The 16,289-nt window shown below is 38.8% G+C and overlaps 1 protein-coding gene across 1 annotated transcript in view; it reads right to left on the bottom strand.

Moving 5' to 3' along the window:
* The window catches only part of LOC126378772 (uncharacterized), a 93,378-nt gene extending 77,795 nt beyond the window's left edge, over positions 1-15,583 (bottom strand). The window contains exons 1-2 of the mRNA XM_050027161.1: positions 14,901-15,583; positions 14-155 (exon numbers count right to left, since the gene is read on the bottom strand). Of these exons, the coding sequence (XP_049883118.1) occupies positions 14-155; positions 14,901-14,921 (163 nt within the window). The 5' untranslated portion in view covers positions 14,922-15,583. The remainder of the gene's footprint in view (positions 1-13; positions 156-14,900) is intronic.
* Positions 15,584-16,289: the final 706 nt, after the last annotated feature.

Here is a 16,289-nt window from a genome sequence, read left to right as displayed (position 1 = left end):
CTGGTGTACTTACCAATGGAGACCAGCTCGGAGTCCTGCCATATCCGGACGAAGAAGAAGTCGCCGATGGCCAGGATCCGCTCGCGGGCACCGGTCAGCCGCAGCGCCTTGTAGAAGGTGTACTGCCCATGATGGCCACACGGAGCGCCCACCAGCTGAGGACAATTACAGGGTTCAAATTCAAAAACCTCTTTCATCTCCCTAGCTTATCAAATCAAATTCAAAAATATCTTTATTCAGTAGGTAACATAGTTACACTTTGAATCGTCAATTATTACATAACGAACGTCTCATCCGCCTAAAACTACTGCAGCTTCTCACAACCTGTATAGCCGGGGAAAAGGAGCTGCAAGAAAAACCTCGGCACAGGGCCCTAGACGTTCTTTTAAAAAAAAAATATATATATATATATATATATATATATATATATATATATATATATATATATATATATATATATATATATATATATACTTTATTGCACACAACATACAAAACAAATGTACACAAATGGATGATAGATATAGTACAATCTGGCGCCCTTATTGCTAAGCAGCAATTACAATAATAATTATTATTGCTTATCCCGTTTTTCACAGGGTCCGCTTACCTAACATACATACATAAACTCACGCCCGTTATCCCTATTGGGGTGGGCAGAGCCACAAGTAATCAAAGACAACTTGCAGCCACTGTTGATACGATGTCGAAAGCTGGATATATGATGAACCTTATGGTCATAAGGGATCAGCCTATCGCCCATAACATTAGTCCATCATGTCCGCTTACCCAACCTAAGGAAAAACCTGTGGTTGCCATAGTTTTTAAATCAAATCAAATCAATTTATTTGCGAGAACACATAGATACAATAAAGGTGGTAAAATAATTTAAATAACAATGTTGTGATGTGTTCGGCCATGCAGGCGTACAAATATACATAAGAAAATAAAAAATAAAGAAATGGTACATTGAAAGAAAATTATTGAAAATATACTTATTATTAAAAAATTACAAAATTTATTTATTTTTATGTTCAAAATATTCCTTCAAATTATAGTAACATTTGTCCATAAGCCATTAAGTATGATTCTTCTCGCTAAAGTTATTAAGAGCTGTTTGGTCTCCCAAATCATCACCCGTTTTTCACAGGGTCCGCTTCTTCTATCGTGTGGGTTGTGAGGTGGAATACTTGCCTCATCAACCCTGGTGTCAGGGTTACTATTGAGCCGCCAAAGACCCCTGACATGGCTCTTGTAACGACTACTAACTTGCATTAGTAAGTAGTAACCGGGACCAACGGCTTAACGTGCCTTCCGAAGCACGGATCATCTTACTTTCGGACAATCTGGTGATCAGCCTGTAATGTCCTAACCAAATTAGGGATCACAAAGTGATTTTCGTGATATGTCCCCACCGGGATTTGAACACGGGACCTCCGGATCGTGGGCCGAACGCTCAAACCGCTGGACCACGGAGGCCGTTAGGGTCCGCTTACCTAACCTGAAGATTTGACAGGTCCGGTTTTTTACAGAAGCTACTGCCCGTCTGACCTTCCAACTCGCTAAGGGAAAACCAGCCCCAATAAAGGTTAGGTTAGGCTAGACACATACTTCCTATAATGAATTTCTCGGGAATGTGGGTTTCCTCACGATGTTTTCCTTCCTCTGAGCACGTGATAATCATTTTAGATCCAAACGTAAATTCGAAATTCGACAATCATTGGAGGCCTGTGCTGGACCAGTTTTTTTTATTTTTTGACGTGACTCATTATAGATTTGCCGCAGATGGCATTAACTAGTTTGCCGGACAAATGGGGAGCGCTGACTCTCACCCGGTACAACGTTTAAGACAACAGGCCTGAGGGTGCCCAGTTGGGCGCGAACCTCGGCTCAGGGCGTCGTCTGAGAGGAAAAATATTTGTAAGAATTAATCGACTCTAGTGGGTCGATAGCGATAAGCGCCGATTGAGGGAAATCGTCGACCACACCGGCGGGTAATTATTTATTCTAAAATATAGATAATGGAAACAATAATTCAGTAAATATATTGACAAACTGCGAATACCCGTAATACCGGCGTAAGTACCGGATGCGGCCGATTTCATAGTAGAGATAGCAAAAACATTATTTGAACAAAAAAACGAAATAGTTTCACCAGTCATACACACATGTTGGTAGTCTATGGTGTCAAATGAAAAAGTGCCGGAAAGATTTGAAGAAAAGAGAACCATATTGAAGACTATAGAGAACCGGAGAGGAAAATGATTGGCCACCTGATACGACACGATTCAAACCAAACATCATAGAAGGAAAAAGAAAGGAAAAGAGGAAGGGGTAGAGACCTAGGAGAACATTTATGAAACAAATAAAAGAGAAGGTGCAGGTCGTGTCGTATCAGGAAGTGAAGGTTTTGGCGGGAAGAAGAGAGGAATGGCGATTACTCCACCGACAGGAGCGCAGGTCTTAAATAGAGAGAGAGACTCACATAAACATAGAACACGTTCAGCTGCTTCTCTTCCCGGGCATGTCGTAAAAACCGACAGAGGGATTGTGTCCTCTAACATGATGGACTAATGTTATGGGCGATAGGCTGATCCCTTATCACCATAAGGTTCATCATATCCATCTTTGGACTTCGTATCAACAGTGGCTGCAAGTTGTCTTTGATTACTTGTGGCTCTGCCCACCCCATTAGGGATTACGGGCGTGAGTTTATGTATGTATGTATGTACTCACATACATAAACTCACGCCTATTTCCCACTTCAGAACCTCGATACCGACCCCGCCGGCGTGGTCGACGATTTCCCTTATTCAGCGCTTATCGCTATCGAGCCACTAGGGTCGATTAATTCTTCCAAATATTCTTCCTCTCAGACGACGCCTTGAGCCGAGGTTCGCGCCCAACTGGGGACCCTCAGGCCTGTAATGTTGTCTCAAATGGAATGGCCTCCGACGCAACGACCTCCGTGGTCCAGTGTTGGTCTCACGATCCGGAGGTCCCGATATTTTTAATAAGTTTCATTTTAATAAATATGATTTTAATTTTAAGTACATAATTGTATCTTACAATATGGGTACAGTCATTAGCAATATAATGTACCCACTTTAGGACTCTGTCGCACTAACATATTTGACATTTAGTGAGACTTCAGTTCAATTTGTGAAAAAAGTTAATGTGACGTGGTACCCAAGTGTATACATATTAATGCTCGTGACCGTACCTACCCGAAATAAATGCTTTATTTTTAATTTTTATTTATTATAGAAATATACAGCGCTATCTATACATATTTTGAGAACATGGCCTGGAACTTTCCTCATTGTTTGCAACATTCCTAAGGTCCCAGGGCTATGACTAACAAAAAAAAAACGATTTTTTTTAAATAACCACTAAAACAAATGAATATGCTACCATTACAATCAAACGCACGGTCGCCGGAATCAATAAGTATAAAATTGAAACAGAATGTTAGAGAGGAACGGAGCTATACGCGCGAACGAGACAGCAACACGCCGTGTTAAGGAAGGTTTCACCTCAAACATCGGAGTGGGCCAAACACAAATTAGCTCCGTAAGTACACCATTTGTCCGGACAAATGTTGAATGAAAATGCTTTTTGAAGCAAATCCACAGTGAGCCCAAAAAAGGGTCTGTAATTTATAAGTTATAATCCTGGCCACAAATTCTGGAAACCACATGATATCAATTATATTATCCAAACATGAATAATAAAATCAGTCTCCGACAGATAATCCCAATTAGGGTAGTCAGAGGTACAATCAAAGAGCAAAAGTTCAGTCACTGAGCCCAGCGAATTATTTGTAAACAGTGGTGAAATTATGAACCATTAGTTGTCATAATTATAAAATTTAAGATTTTGTAGGTGTTGAGAAGGGAATGTTAGGTTGGTTTGGACACGTAGAGCGGATGAAGGATAATAGGATTGCAAAAGCGGTATATAAAGCGAAAGTTGATGGTAGGGCTGGCAGAGGAAGACCGAGAAGGACTTACGATGACCAAATTGGAGATGTCCTTAGAAAAGGTTCAATACGATCTACTCTGAACCGGCGTGCGCGTATGAAGCGATTGATGAATGTGGAGGAAGCAAGAGAAGTGTGTCAGGATCGAAGCAAATGGAATTCTATAGTCTCTGCTTACCCCGGTGGGAAATAGGCGTGAGTTTATGTATGTATGTATGTTGTAGGTGTTTTTGGTCTATTACAGAAACGACATGTAACCAGGAGGTATTAAGTGCAACCAGTTAATTTATTACTTTGCAAGAAACTGATTGGACTTTTGCACCTTATCGTACATTCACCGCAAGAATCACCCACACCTCACCAAGCTTTCTGTTCGATCAAATTATCAATTTATATTTTATTTATCAAATTGTTATTATCACAATAATTATCCTTCCGAACTGCCCACCCCCATAAAAACAACTGCCGTGAAGGCGTTTGTTCACTGCAATTAATTTAATAAAACAAAGAAGTGTTACTATGAAGCAACCTGAATAATTGAACTATAAAAGACCTAGTTAATTAAAAGAAAAAATATTCATCTTCTCTTCAATGTTAAAACGACATTGAGATAATGAAAAACAGACTTCATAATTATTTTGTTGATTCTATGATGGTTGCGTGGAAGAAATCACATACGCAAATTCACGCTTATTTCCCGCCGGGGTAAGCAGAGACTATGAAATTCCATTTACTTCGACTTTGTGATCCCTAGTTTGGTTAGGTTAGGTTAGGTTAAGATGATCCGTGCTTCGGAAGGCACGTTAAGCCCATGGTCCCGGTTACTACTTACTGATGCAAGTTAGTAGTCGCTACATGAGCCATGTCAGGGGCCTCTCACGGTTCAATAGTAACCCTGACACCAGGGTTGATGGGGTTGGTAATCCACCTCACAACCCACACGTTAGAAAAACCAATTAAGTATCCACGCCACACCGAGCTAATACACTGCGAGCGTACACTGTGGTGTGTGTAATTAGTCGTTACATGAGACATGTCAGAGGCCTTTGGCGGCTCAATAGTGACCCTAACACTCCACCTCACAACCCTCACGATAGAAGACCGAGCTAATCATACTTTGAATCGTCAAGTTTTATATAACGAACGTCTCATCCGCCTGAAATTACTGCAGCTTCTCACACCCTGTATATTTTCTTGCCACAATTATTTTTTTTCCCTTTTTTGCGCGCAATCTATCACCCTTGGATAATAAGCACTTCTTGTGGCGTATAGGTATCATTTTAGGTAAGCGATCAGTGTCGCTTCCTATTTTGGGCCTTAGTTGGCTAGATCCTGCGGCAGCCTCCTTCTTAGTCTTAGTTGTGTGTGCTCATCCATGAGCGGCCTGGCCAGTATATTAGGATGGGCTGTTATTCTGTTTTTGTAAGAGCAGCTTACATTTTTTAACTCTTCACTTACTGTTGGGATTCCCAACTCTTTAGCCACAAATGATTTTGAAGCGATAATCGAGTGAGTACCAGTAGGACTTCTGTTCTATATGCGGTGGATGACGCGTCGAGATATATTCGAGTACAGACGAGTGGTAAAGCGTTAGTGCGGGTGAGTTTATCTTCTGTTCATTACCATCACATCACTAATTTAAGAGCCACGCTCTTGTCGGTGTTGCTTTCTCCATGCTAGGGACCTTTTTCAGGGACCGTTGTGTTTTATTGATCTTAGAATTGACCGTTTCATGATGTGCTCGATACATACATACACTTCTCTGGCTTCCTCCATTCATCAATCATTCAAATTAGAGTTACTAAGTGCAAACTATATTCTGTCACTCCGATATATACATGCCATTGGTAATAATCATTCAAATTAGAGTTACTAAGTGCAAACTCTATTCTGTCACTCCGATACATACATGGCATTGCTATTAATTCATATTAGAGTTACTAAGTGCAAACTCTATTCTGTCACTCCGATATATACATGCCATTGGTAATAATCATTCAAATTAGAGTTACTAAGTGCAAACTATATTCTGTCACTCTAATACATATATGAAAACAGACATTACAATTCCTACAAACTATCTTATGTTAATGATAATACTCTTTATTTCATGATCAAAAACCCACAGCCCTGATCTCCCGCGAGGTATTTTTATAAATAGAAACGCGTCCTAATTCAGGTTTTATGGTTTACTGATTACTGAATCTTCGCCCGTAAATATAGCACCTAAAGAATGGTAATACTGAACGTTGTGACAATAGAATAAAGAATAACATTAACATTTATAGATAAATATAGAATATAAAATAAAAAAAAAAATAGAAAAAAAAAAAAATAGAATATATATATATATTTTATATTATAGAAAAGGTTTAATACAATCTACTCTAAACCGGCGTGCGTGTATGAAGCGATTGATGAATGTGGAGGAAGCAAGAGGAGTGTGTCAGGATCGAAGCAAATGGAATTCTATAGTCTCTGCTTACTCCGGTGGGAAATAGGCGTGTGTTTATGTATATATGTATACAGGGTGTTAGTGACATCGTAACGAATACTCAGAGGGTTGATTCAGACCATGATTCGTGGAATTTTCCGTCGCAAAATTCATGTTATTTTTTAGATTTTTTTTTAATTATTTTCAATTCTATACTTTTGCGATGGAAAATTCCACTTGATATTAACTCAGAATAATCAGCTGAATCATGCCTCTCAGTATTCGTTACGATGTCACTTACACCCCATACAAGTACATACAGTAGCCATACAAGTAGGTATGGGTGTTAGTGACACTGTAACGAATACTGAAGGGGTGATTCAGACCATGATTCTGAGTCGATATCAAGTGGAATTTCCTGTCGGAGAAGTCATGAAAATTTTAGAGCTTATTTAAATTATTTTCCGTTCCATACTTTTGCGACGGAAAATTCCACTTGATATCAACTCAGAATTATGGCCTGAATCATCCCTCAAAGTTTTCGTTACGATGTCACTAACACCCTGTATATACATATTTCTCTTATTTTATTTTCTGTTCCATGTAAGCTCTTCTTGGTCTTTACGTTAATGACGTGTCTTATAGAGAAGTCAAGGATTGGCCTTTGATAGACTGGAATGGAAAATGTTGCACCGACAAGAGCGTGGCTCTTAAATTGATGATGATGACCGTACCCTTGGTGTGCGAACCGAACTCACACTTGAGAAGTGGTGACGACATGCAGACAATCTATTTAACATACGATCCCGACGACCCGATTACTCTAGCCATAGAGGCAGCCAATCATCTCGCGACACTAAACACTTCAGAACCCCGATACCGACCCCGCCGGTCGACGATTTCTCTCAACCTGCGCTTATCGCTATCGACCCACTAGGGTCGGTTAATTCTTTCAAATATTTTTCCTCTCAGACGACGCCCGAGTCAAGGTTCGCGCCCTCAGGCCTGTCGTCTTAGATTTTACTGGGTGAGAGCCTTCAGCGCTCCCCATTTGTCCGGCCAAGTAGTTAATGCCATCTGCGGCAAATCAACAACAAGTTCTTATCTTATCTTATTTAGCCTATACGATCCCACTGCTGGGCTAAGGTCTCCCCTTGATTTTTCCACTTTGCGCGATCTCTGGCCAATCCTTTCTTCTTTTTTCTTTCCTTCTTTTTCTTTTTTTGTCTACAACAAGTTACGTAAAAAAAAAAACAATTTAATGTAAACAATTTATTTATGTACTGTTAATTGAGCGTGGCTTCCTCATTTGAGATGGTTATAATTTTGTTAATAAAACTTCTTTAGAGTGAAGATTATTGTAATGTATGTATTATATTTATCGAAGTGGTCGACTTTGATCTCTCGTGTGGGTTTTGTGGTCAATGTCCGATCTCATCAAGGCTGGTATCAGGGTTTCTACGACACCGATAAATACAATAACTCTTTTTTCAAAAAAATTCAAAAATATTTATTTTTCAAAGTTAGCGCTTTTTGAACGTCAAAAAAAATTAAATTACATAATTATGTAACTAGCTGTAAAACTACTACCACATCGGAATCTGTAACCACGAGGGAAAGACGTGGCCAGAAAACCTCCCAGCACAGGGCCCTAGTCCTACTTTTTCATGTTTTCCTTCCTTTCTTTTTTTTTAAATCCAGTTTGTATTACATAATTTATAGAATTAAATACAATGGTATTCCAATTACAGTCGGTGGAAGGAAAGTGAAAAATAAAGAGTGTATGTGACTTTATCACTAAAACAGTGTTTTATGAACTCCCTGACAGAAGCAGGCCTGTCCACATACGCAGCACCCGATCATGAGTTGACGCGAAAGCCAGCCATCGCTCCCTTCGCAAATTTTTAAGGGAAAGGTGCGACCCGACTTCCTTATTTTGCTATAATATCCCTCATTTACTTACCGCTATCGACCCACAAGTCTTTCAAATATAATCCTCTCTCAGACGCCCTGAGTCGAGGTTCGCGTCCAACTGGGCACTCTCAGGCCTGTCGTCTTAAATTTTACCGGGTGAGAGCCCTCAGCGCTCCCCCATTTGGCCGGCCAAGTAGCTATTGCCATCTGCGGCAAATCTACAATAAGTCAATTTAATATCGTCATCATCAACAGCCTATATACGTCCCACTGCTGGGCACAGGCCTCCCTCAATCAACCGGAGGGGTATGGAGCATACTCTACCACGCTGCTCCAATGCGGGTTGGTGGAGGTGTTTTTTAAAAAATACATACATAAATAGCCTATATACGTCCCACTGCTGGACACAGGCCTCTTCTCAAAAATAAATAAATAATAATAATAAATAATTAAAAAATAAAGTAAAATCCGCTTACCTAACCTGAAGATTTGACAGATCCGGTTTTATACAGAAGCTACTGTCTGTCTGACCTTCCAACCCGCGAAGGGAAAACCAGCCCAATACAATTTAGGTCACACACCTCCGAAATGCATTTCTCGGGAATGTAGGTTTTCCTTCACCGCTGACCACGTGATAATCATTTATGAACCAAACTTGAATTCGAAAACAAATCCGGCTATACTTGGTTTAGGCCTGTGCTGGATTCGAAACTGCGACCTTAAAGTGGGAGGCAAGAGTTCTACCCACTGGGCTACCACGGTATTTGGACTGCGTTGCTATGGAAGCTTGTTTTTAACGCATGATAATCATTTATGTTCCAAACATGAATTCAAAAACAAATTTAGAAAGAGGCGTTACTTTCTCTGTCTTTATTTAAGTTAGGTTAAAATGGCCACATCGAAGCAATTCACCTAAGAAAGCAACGTGGTCGCCATGGCCGAAATCGGTCGGAGTTCATCGTCATTGCAATTTGACATTTGCGCGTATTAAAGTAAGACCGAGTGGGGTGAGGTAAACCTAGCTCAGCCGCTGGTGGGGAGCGAAGAGTTTGCGTTCTATACTTAGTATTATTCCCTATTCTATGGCGAAATATATTTATTTATTTATGGATCACTTACAGCTATGCACATTATAACATTTAGTTAGAACATAATTAACAAAGTAAAACAGTACATATGTGTAAGCCAATTACAAGTGAACACAACATTCATCATAAAAAGAAAACAACATCTGGTCTGTTGAGACTAACTTCTCAGCAGCTAAAACCCACTATTAATAACACTAATATATCATATTATTGCACTAGTTGGTACAAAAAAAAACTATACTAATTTAACAATTTTTTAATGAAGATAGTGTCTTGTCAGTTACATATACAACTTGTCTCCGTACATCAATGTGTCATTGGCTTCGTAACTGATTAAAACACATAATACCGGGTTCTTACCGCTTTAACATCAGGCATATGAGACTCCGGAGGGGTTAAAATGGCCACATCGAAGCATTCATCTAAAAAAGTAATATTGCAATTTGAATAAAAGTAAGTGCGCAATGCAAACAAATTGTCAAATAGCAATATTGCTTTCTTAGATGAATTGCTTCGATGTGGCCATTTTAACCTCCCTGCGCTCCTGTCGGTGGAGTAATCGCATTTCTCTCTTCCCGCCAAATCCTTCACCTCCTGATACGACACGACCTGCACCTTTTCTTTTGTTTTGTCTACTGGGCGACCACGGCTCAACATACATACATACATAAACTCACGCCCGTAATCCCAAATGGGGTGGGCAGAGCCACAAGTAATCAAAGACAACTTGCAGCCACTGTTGATACGAAGTCCTAAGATGGATATGACCACGGACCGGATGGATGGACCACGGCTCAACCTACGTTATAATAAATAAATATTCAAAAGATATACCATATTACCTAATCAATCTCAGTTGTATATGTATTATTGTGAGTGACTAACACATTAGATATTTATCTGGAAAAATACATGTAGTGATTGGCTTTAACCTAATCGATAAAATTATTACTTTTATAAAAAAAAAATAGATTTTATTATAAAAAAATCTTTTCTTTAATTTATCAAGTTTTCTAACACACACCCATCGTGGTCTAGTGGTTAGAACGTTAGGCTCACGATCTGGAGGTCGGGGTTCGATTCCCGATGGGGACATGGTCGTAATCACTTTGTGAGACTGTCCTTTGTTTGGTAAGGATTTTACAGGCTTGAATCACCTGATTGTCTGACAAAATAAGTTGATTCTGAGCTTCGGAGGGCACGTTAAGCCGTGGGTCCCGGCTATTAGCCGTAAAAATACCTCCACCAACCCGCAGTGGAGCAGCGTGGTGGAGTATGCTCCATATGCCCTCCGGTTGATTGAGGTTAGGCCTGTGCCCAGCAGTGGGACGTATATAGGCTGTTTATGTTATATAATTGAGTGTATGGACTGGTCAACAATGGTGGTGGTGTCCATTATAAAAGGGTCTCACTCAGCATAAGCCGCGGGCCTCGCTCAGCATAAACCGAAAGTCCTAAGATGGATATGATGAACCTTATGGCGACAAGGGATCAGCCCATCGCCCGTAACATTAGTCCTTCATCTTAGAGGACACAACCCCTCTGTCGGATTTTACGACATGCCCGGGAAAACAGGCAGCTGAACAAGTTCAATGTTGTTTTAAGTTTATATTAAGTATCATAATTAAAACACATAATAACGGGTTCTTACCGTGTTTAAATCAGAGATATGAGACTCCCGATATTTCGACACTGTTGCAAGTGCCATGATCCCGGGATGACACCCTATATCCCTGATTTAAACGCGGTAAGAAACCGTTATTATGTGTTTTAATTAAATTCAATGTTTCTTTTTTCGCTCCCAGAACAACATATTTCAATAGGTGAAAAAAAAACCTATAATATTTGTACCTATTTAATTTTTTGTAAGTTGAGCGTTGGCCTTCAGAAGGCACGTTAAGCCGTTGGTCCCGGTTACTACTTACTGACGTAAGTAAGTAGTCGTTACATGAGCCATGTCAGAGGCCTTTGGCGGCTCAATAGTAACACTCACACCAGGGTTGATGAGGTTGGTACTCCACCTCACAACACACACGATAGAAGATTTGTACTCAGTTTTAATTATGTATTTTGATTGTAAGTTATGTATCATTCCGTGTTTTGTTTTTTATCTGTTCTGTGTTTTTTTTGACGTGACTTATTGTAGATTTGCCGCAGATGGCAGTAACTACTTGGCCGGACAAATGGGGAGCGCTGAGGGCTCTCACCCGGTACAACGTTTAAGACAACAGGCCTGAGGGTGCCCAGTTGGGCGCGAACCTCGGCTCAGGGCGTTGTCTGAGAGGAAAAATATTTAAAAGAATTAATCGACCCCAGTGGGCGAGTCGATATCGGGGTCCTGAAGTGTTTGGTGTCGCGAGCTGATTGGCCGCCTCTTATGGGTAGAGGATCTGTTCTGTGGTGTCCCTTTTCAATAAACGTTTCTTTATTTCTATCTTTCTGATTATGTATATTTACATAACATAACATAATATAACAAATACTTTATTGCACAAACAGGAATAAACAAAATACAAAACAAAAGAGAAATAACATTTTATTTCTCTTTTGTTTTGTATTTTGTTCTTTTTGCTCAAAATTGACGTGTGTTCCATAAATTTTATGCTTGTCGATTACCCGTCCCTTTCCTTTTCGGCGGATAAGAAAATGACAGATATAACTTAAAATAAAATTAGATGGTATTTACAGGAATTAGCACCAATAACCCGACAGAACTAACTTGACAGCACGCGTCAAACAGATTGCATATAAGCGAGATACCTGTTTTATTCGCCCGGGTTATTCATTCATTCACTCATTTTAAAATTAACAGTTGTTAATCATCCGTCCCTTTCCTTTGCGGCGGATAAGAAAATGACAGGTATATATTATAACTTAAAATAAACTTAAATGGTGTAACCTGGAACAACAAAATTACAATACATTGTACAGTCATGAGCAATATAATGTACCCACTATAGGACTCTGTCGCACTTATATATTTGACATTTAGTGAGACTTACAGTTCAATTTGTCAAAAAAGTTAATGTGACATGGTACCAAAGTGTATACATATTAATGCTCGTGAACGTACACATAAAAAACCTACACAGTTAATACGTTCAAAATAGGTCAAAATTAAGGTGCTGGAGGTCCGGGTATCGTCCCGTTGGAGACATTGTCAAAATCACTTTGTGAGACTGTCCTTTGTTTATGAAAGACATTTCTGGCTTGGATCACTGCTTTTCCGAAAAAGTACGACGATTCCGTGCTTCGGAGGTCCATTTTTTTTTTAAAGATCGTCTAGGGTTCTGTGCCGAGCTTTCTCTTGCAGCTTCTTTTCCCCGGCTATACAGGTTGTGAGAAACTGTAGTAGTTTTAGGCGGATGAGACGTTCGTTACGTAAAAATTGACGATTCAAAGTGTTACTATGTTACCTACTGAATAAAGATATTTTTGAATGTGAATTTGAAATGCGCGTAAAAAAACACCTACATCAACATGCAGTGGAGCAGCGTGGTGGAGTATGCTCCATACCTCCTTCGGTTGATTGAGGGGAGGCTTGTGTCTAGCAGTGGGACGTATATAAAGGTTGTTAATGTTTTTGTGTGTATGTATAAATGACAACGTAAACGGCCAATCTAACGGCCTTCGTGGTTCAGTAGTTTGAGCGTTCGGCTCACGATCCGGAGGTCCCGGGTTCAAATCCCGGACATATCACAAAAATCACTTTGTGATCCCTAGTTTGGTTAGGACATTACAGGCTCATCGCCAGATTGTCCGAAAGTAAGATGATCCGTGCTTCGGAAGGCACGTTAAGCCGTTGGTCCCGGTTACTACTTACTGATGTAATTAAGTAGTCGTTACACGAGCCATGTCAGGGGCTTTGGCGGCTCAATAGTAACCCTGACACCAGGGTTGATGGGGTTGGTAATCCACCTCACAACCCACACGATAGAAGAAGAATGACAACCAAGTCACTTCACTTTTTAACCCCTTTCACGGACAGAGACAATGGGTCATTGATGGTTCATAATAGGTAATATGACACCTTGGAATCGGAACGTCATTAGACGTTCTGTCCTTGAAAGTGTTAATATTTATGGCGACAACCAAGTCAATCGAGATACTTTTTCGAAACGTCAAAACGGTTCATTAATATGGCGTTTGTACGAGAATATACAACGGTGACGTCATCAATAGACTTGGTCAAACACCGTACTCGTTGTCAAGAGTTACGTAACTCATAATTAAAATACGTACACACACATGTCAATACGAAAATTGAGGTTTTAGTACATCTTAGACTGGCTTCTATTTCTAGATTTTAGCATTCTATAATTTGTCTTTGACCAAGTTCCTCTATTCTTCTATCGTGTCAGGTGTCTCTGGTGTCAGGGTTATTATTATTGAGCCGCCAACGGCCCCTGACATGGCTCACATAACGACTACTAACTTATATCAGTAATTAGTTAATACGGGACCAACGGCATAACGTGCCTTCCGAAGGCCGGATCATCTTACTTTCGGACAATCAGGTGATCAGCCTGTAATGTCCTATAACCAAACTAGGGAACAACGTGGTTTTCGTGATGTGTCCCCACCGGGATTTGAACCTGCGCCCTCCGGATCGTGAGCAACGACTGGACCATAGCCATTTGCCCCAGTCATCTGGTTAGATCATCATTAAATTTTGTTGGCGGAAAATAAGTAAAGCATAGCAACATTAGATAAATTAAATAAATAAATATACCTACATAGAATACTAAATTAATCATCAATTTACAATGTGTAACAACTTCTCATGGAAATATGTTAATACGAGAAATATACAATTCAAATCAAATTTTAATTCTCATCACGTTTTGCATAATTTATTTGAGAATTATAATTAATTATGTACGAGTAAGATAAATTAAGCGAATAAATAATAATAATTCGATATCGATAATTTTAGCCACGTGTCACAGCACTAACTGCTTGCTGATACGAAGAGCGAGGCAGGGTTGAACCAACCAATAAAATAATTTCATTTCTGTTAGTCAAATGACATACTTTTATCTAATTAATTTTAAATTTATTCCGTTTCAACGTAATTATTACCTACAAGGTTAATAACAGACATTATTTAAAGTTATTATGAATGGTTATAATAGCAATTTATTACGTAATCATTCAAGAAATTAAAAAAGATACTAAATAGCTCAATATACAACTTCCTGTATCGATTCGAATGACGAATGCTGATTGGTTGCTGATCATGATCGGGAATTCAAGACAATGGATGACGTCACTCGATTTATCAACAAATGCAGGTTCAATGCTTACGAATTTAAAATTCGAATGCATATTTTATGTCTTTTCTAATTTTAGAATTTCTAATTGTATGTTTTTTTTTCACAAATAAACGAAAGATGCAAATAAAAAGAAAGTGAATTTATGTAACCATTTCAATCATAAATCTAGCAGGCTATGGAAATAGATTCGTAATGCCACAACTTACCTTGAACGAAGGTTTGTCCATATTCGAAATAATCCAAGACAAAGAAAATGAACCACGTAATCACTTTAACTTCACAAAAACACTAGTTGGCATTTTCCCTGGGAAAGTTGTACCAAACATATTTATTTATAAAACAATGGCGTTTTCTGTTGCATTCTTAAATTAACATTCAACGTTGCACTATTTATAACACACTTGACTGTTCCGAAACAGTTATTTTTCACCAGATTTATTTTTAGCATCCAACCTCTTTGCACAGATTGATAACTTTAAAATTCGTTTAGAAATCAAACGTTTCTATTTGTTGGCCGATTGGCTACCGAATCGATCGCGCGATAAGCTTATATATTTGAGATAATTAATCAATTATTCCCCTCAGATAAGAAACGTGGTAATAATAATATCCAAATGAGCACATAACACGTTCACCAACACACACGTACACCATAATGTCACCACACGTTCGTAAATGCTCTTAAATTTTATTATTTTTATTTTTTAATTACTGGATTGGCATTCGCTAGTTTACGGCCGCTATATAATTAGAAAATTGTAAAGTATGACGTTGAATAATAATTAACGAGTACAATAAAACAATATGGCGTACGTTTGACAAAAATAAGTCAAAACACGCGCGCGGGGAGCGTCCTCTTTGACAGAAACACAACCATTTCGGTACACGGTCGGCCCGTATCTGTGTGTACAGTGTTCGCGAGTGCTCCGTATTTCTTGCGCGCTCACACGCTGAGCTGTCTAGGGTTGTGCTAGTAATCTTCTTTGTTTGAATTACATTAATTATATTGTCAATAAAATTATTATTCATGATATTTTTGAGTATAATAAAAATTGTATTGAATTACGTATGTAACCAATCACAAGAAATGAGTCGCTAAAATGTTAATTTCCTGTAATTATTCATTAGTTAAATAGTAATGTAAATGTTTTATAATATATAATATAATATTAGGATTAATATAATAAAATTTCTTAAGTACCTACATAACAAAACAAACCTACTACTACTGTTTAATTATTGCTATTAATAGGTAGGTATATGTATTTGAGAGTGGTAAACACGTATTTGGGAGTGGGCAGAGCCACATTGAGAGTTGTAGGTACCTAAATTTATTAATTTATACTGTTAATTAGGTATACTAACAAAACATCCATACAAATATAACATTACACATCGAATTAGGTAACAGCATTGAAATATTATTATTATCGAATTGTACTTCTTTTTTTCGAATCGACAAAAAGACTGTAGGTAATAAAGTATCTTGTCGAGTAAAAAAATAGTTACGTAAAAAACCTTGGCTCGTCCCTAAACCGGCGCAAACATCGCCGTCCGCTCACAGCTATACGAACGCACATACAGTATTTTTTACG

The sequence above is a fragment of the Pectinophora gossypiella genome, chromosome 27 (assembly GCF_024362695.1).
Source record: "Pectinophora gossypiella chromosome 27, ilPecGoss1.1, whole genome shotgun sequence".
NCBI lineage: Eukaryota > Metazoa > Arthropoda > Insecta > Lepidoptera > Gelechiidae > Pectinophora > Pectinophora gossypiella.
This window is presented reverse-complemented; position numbering and strand designations above follow the sequence as displayed.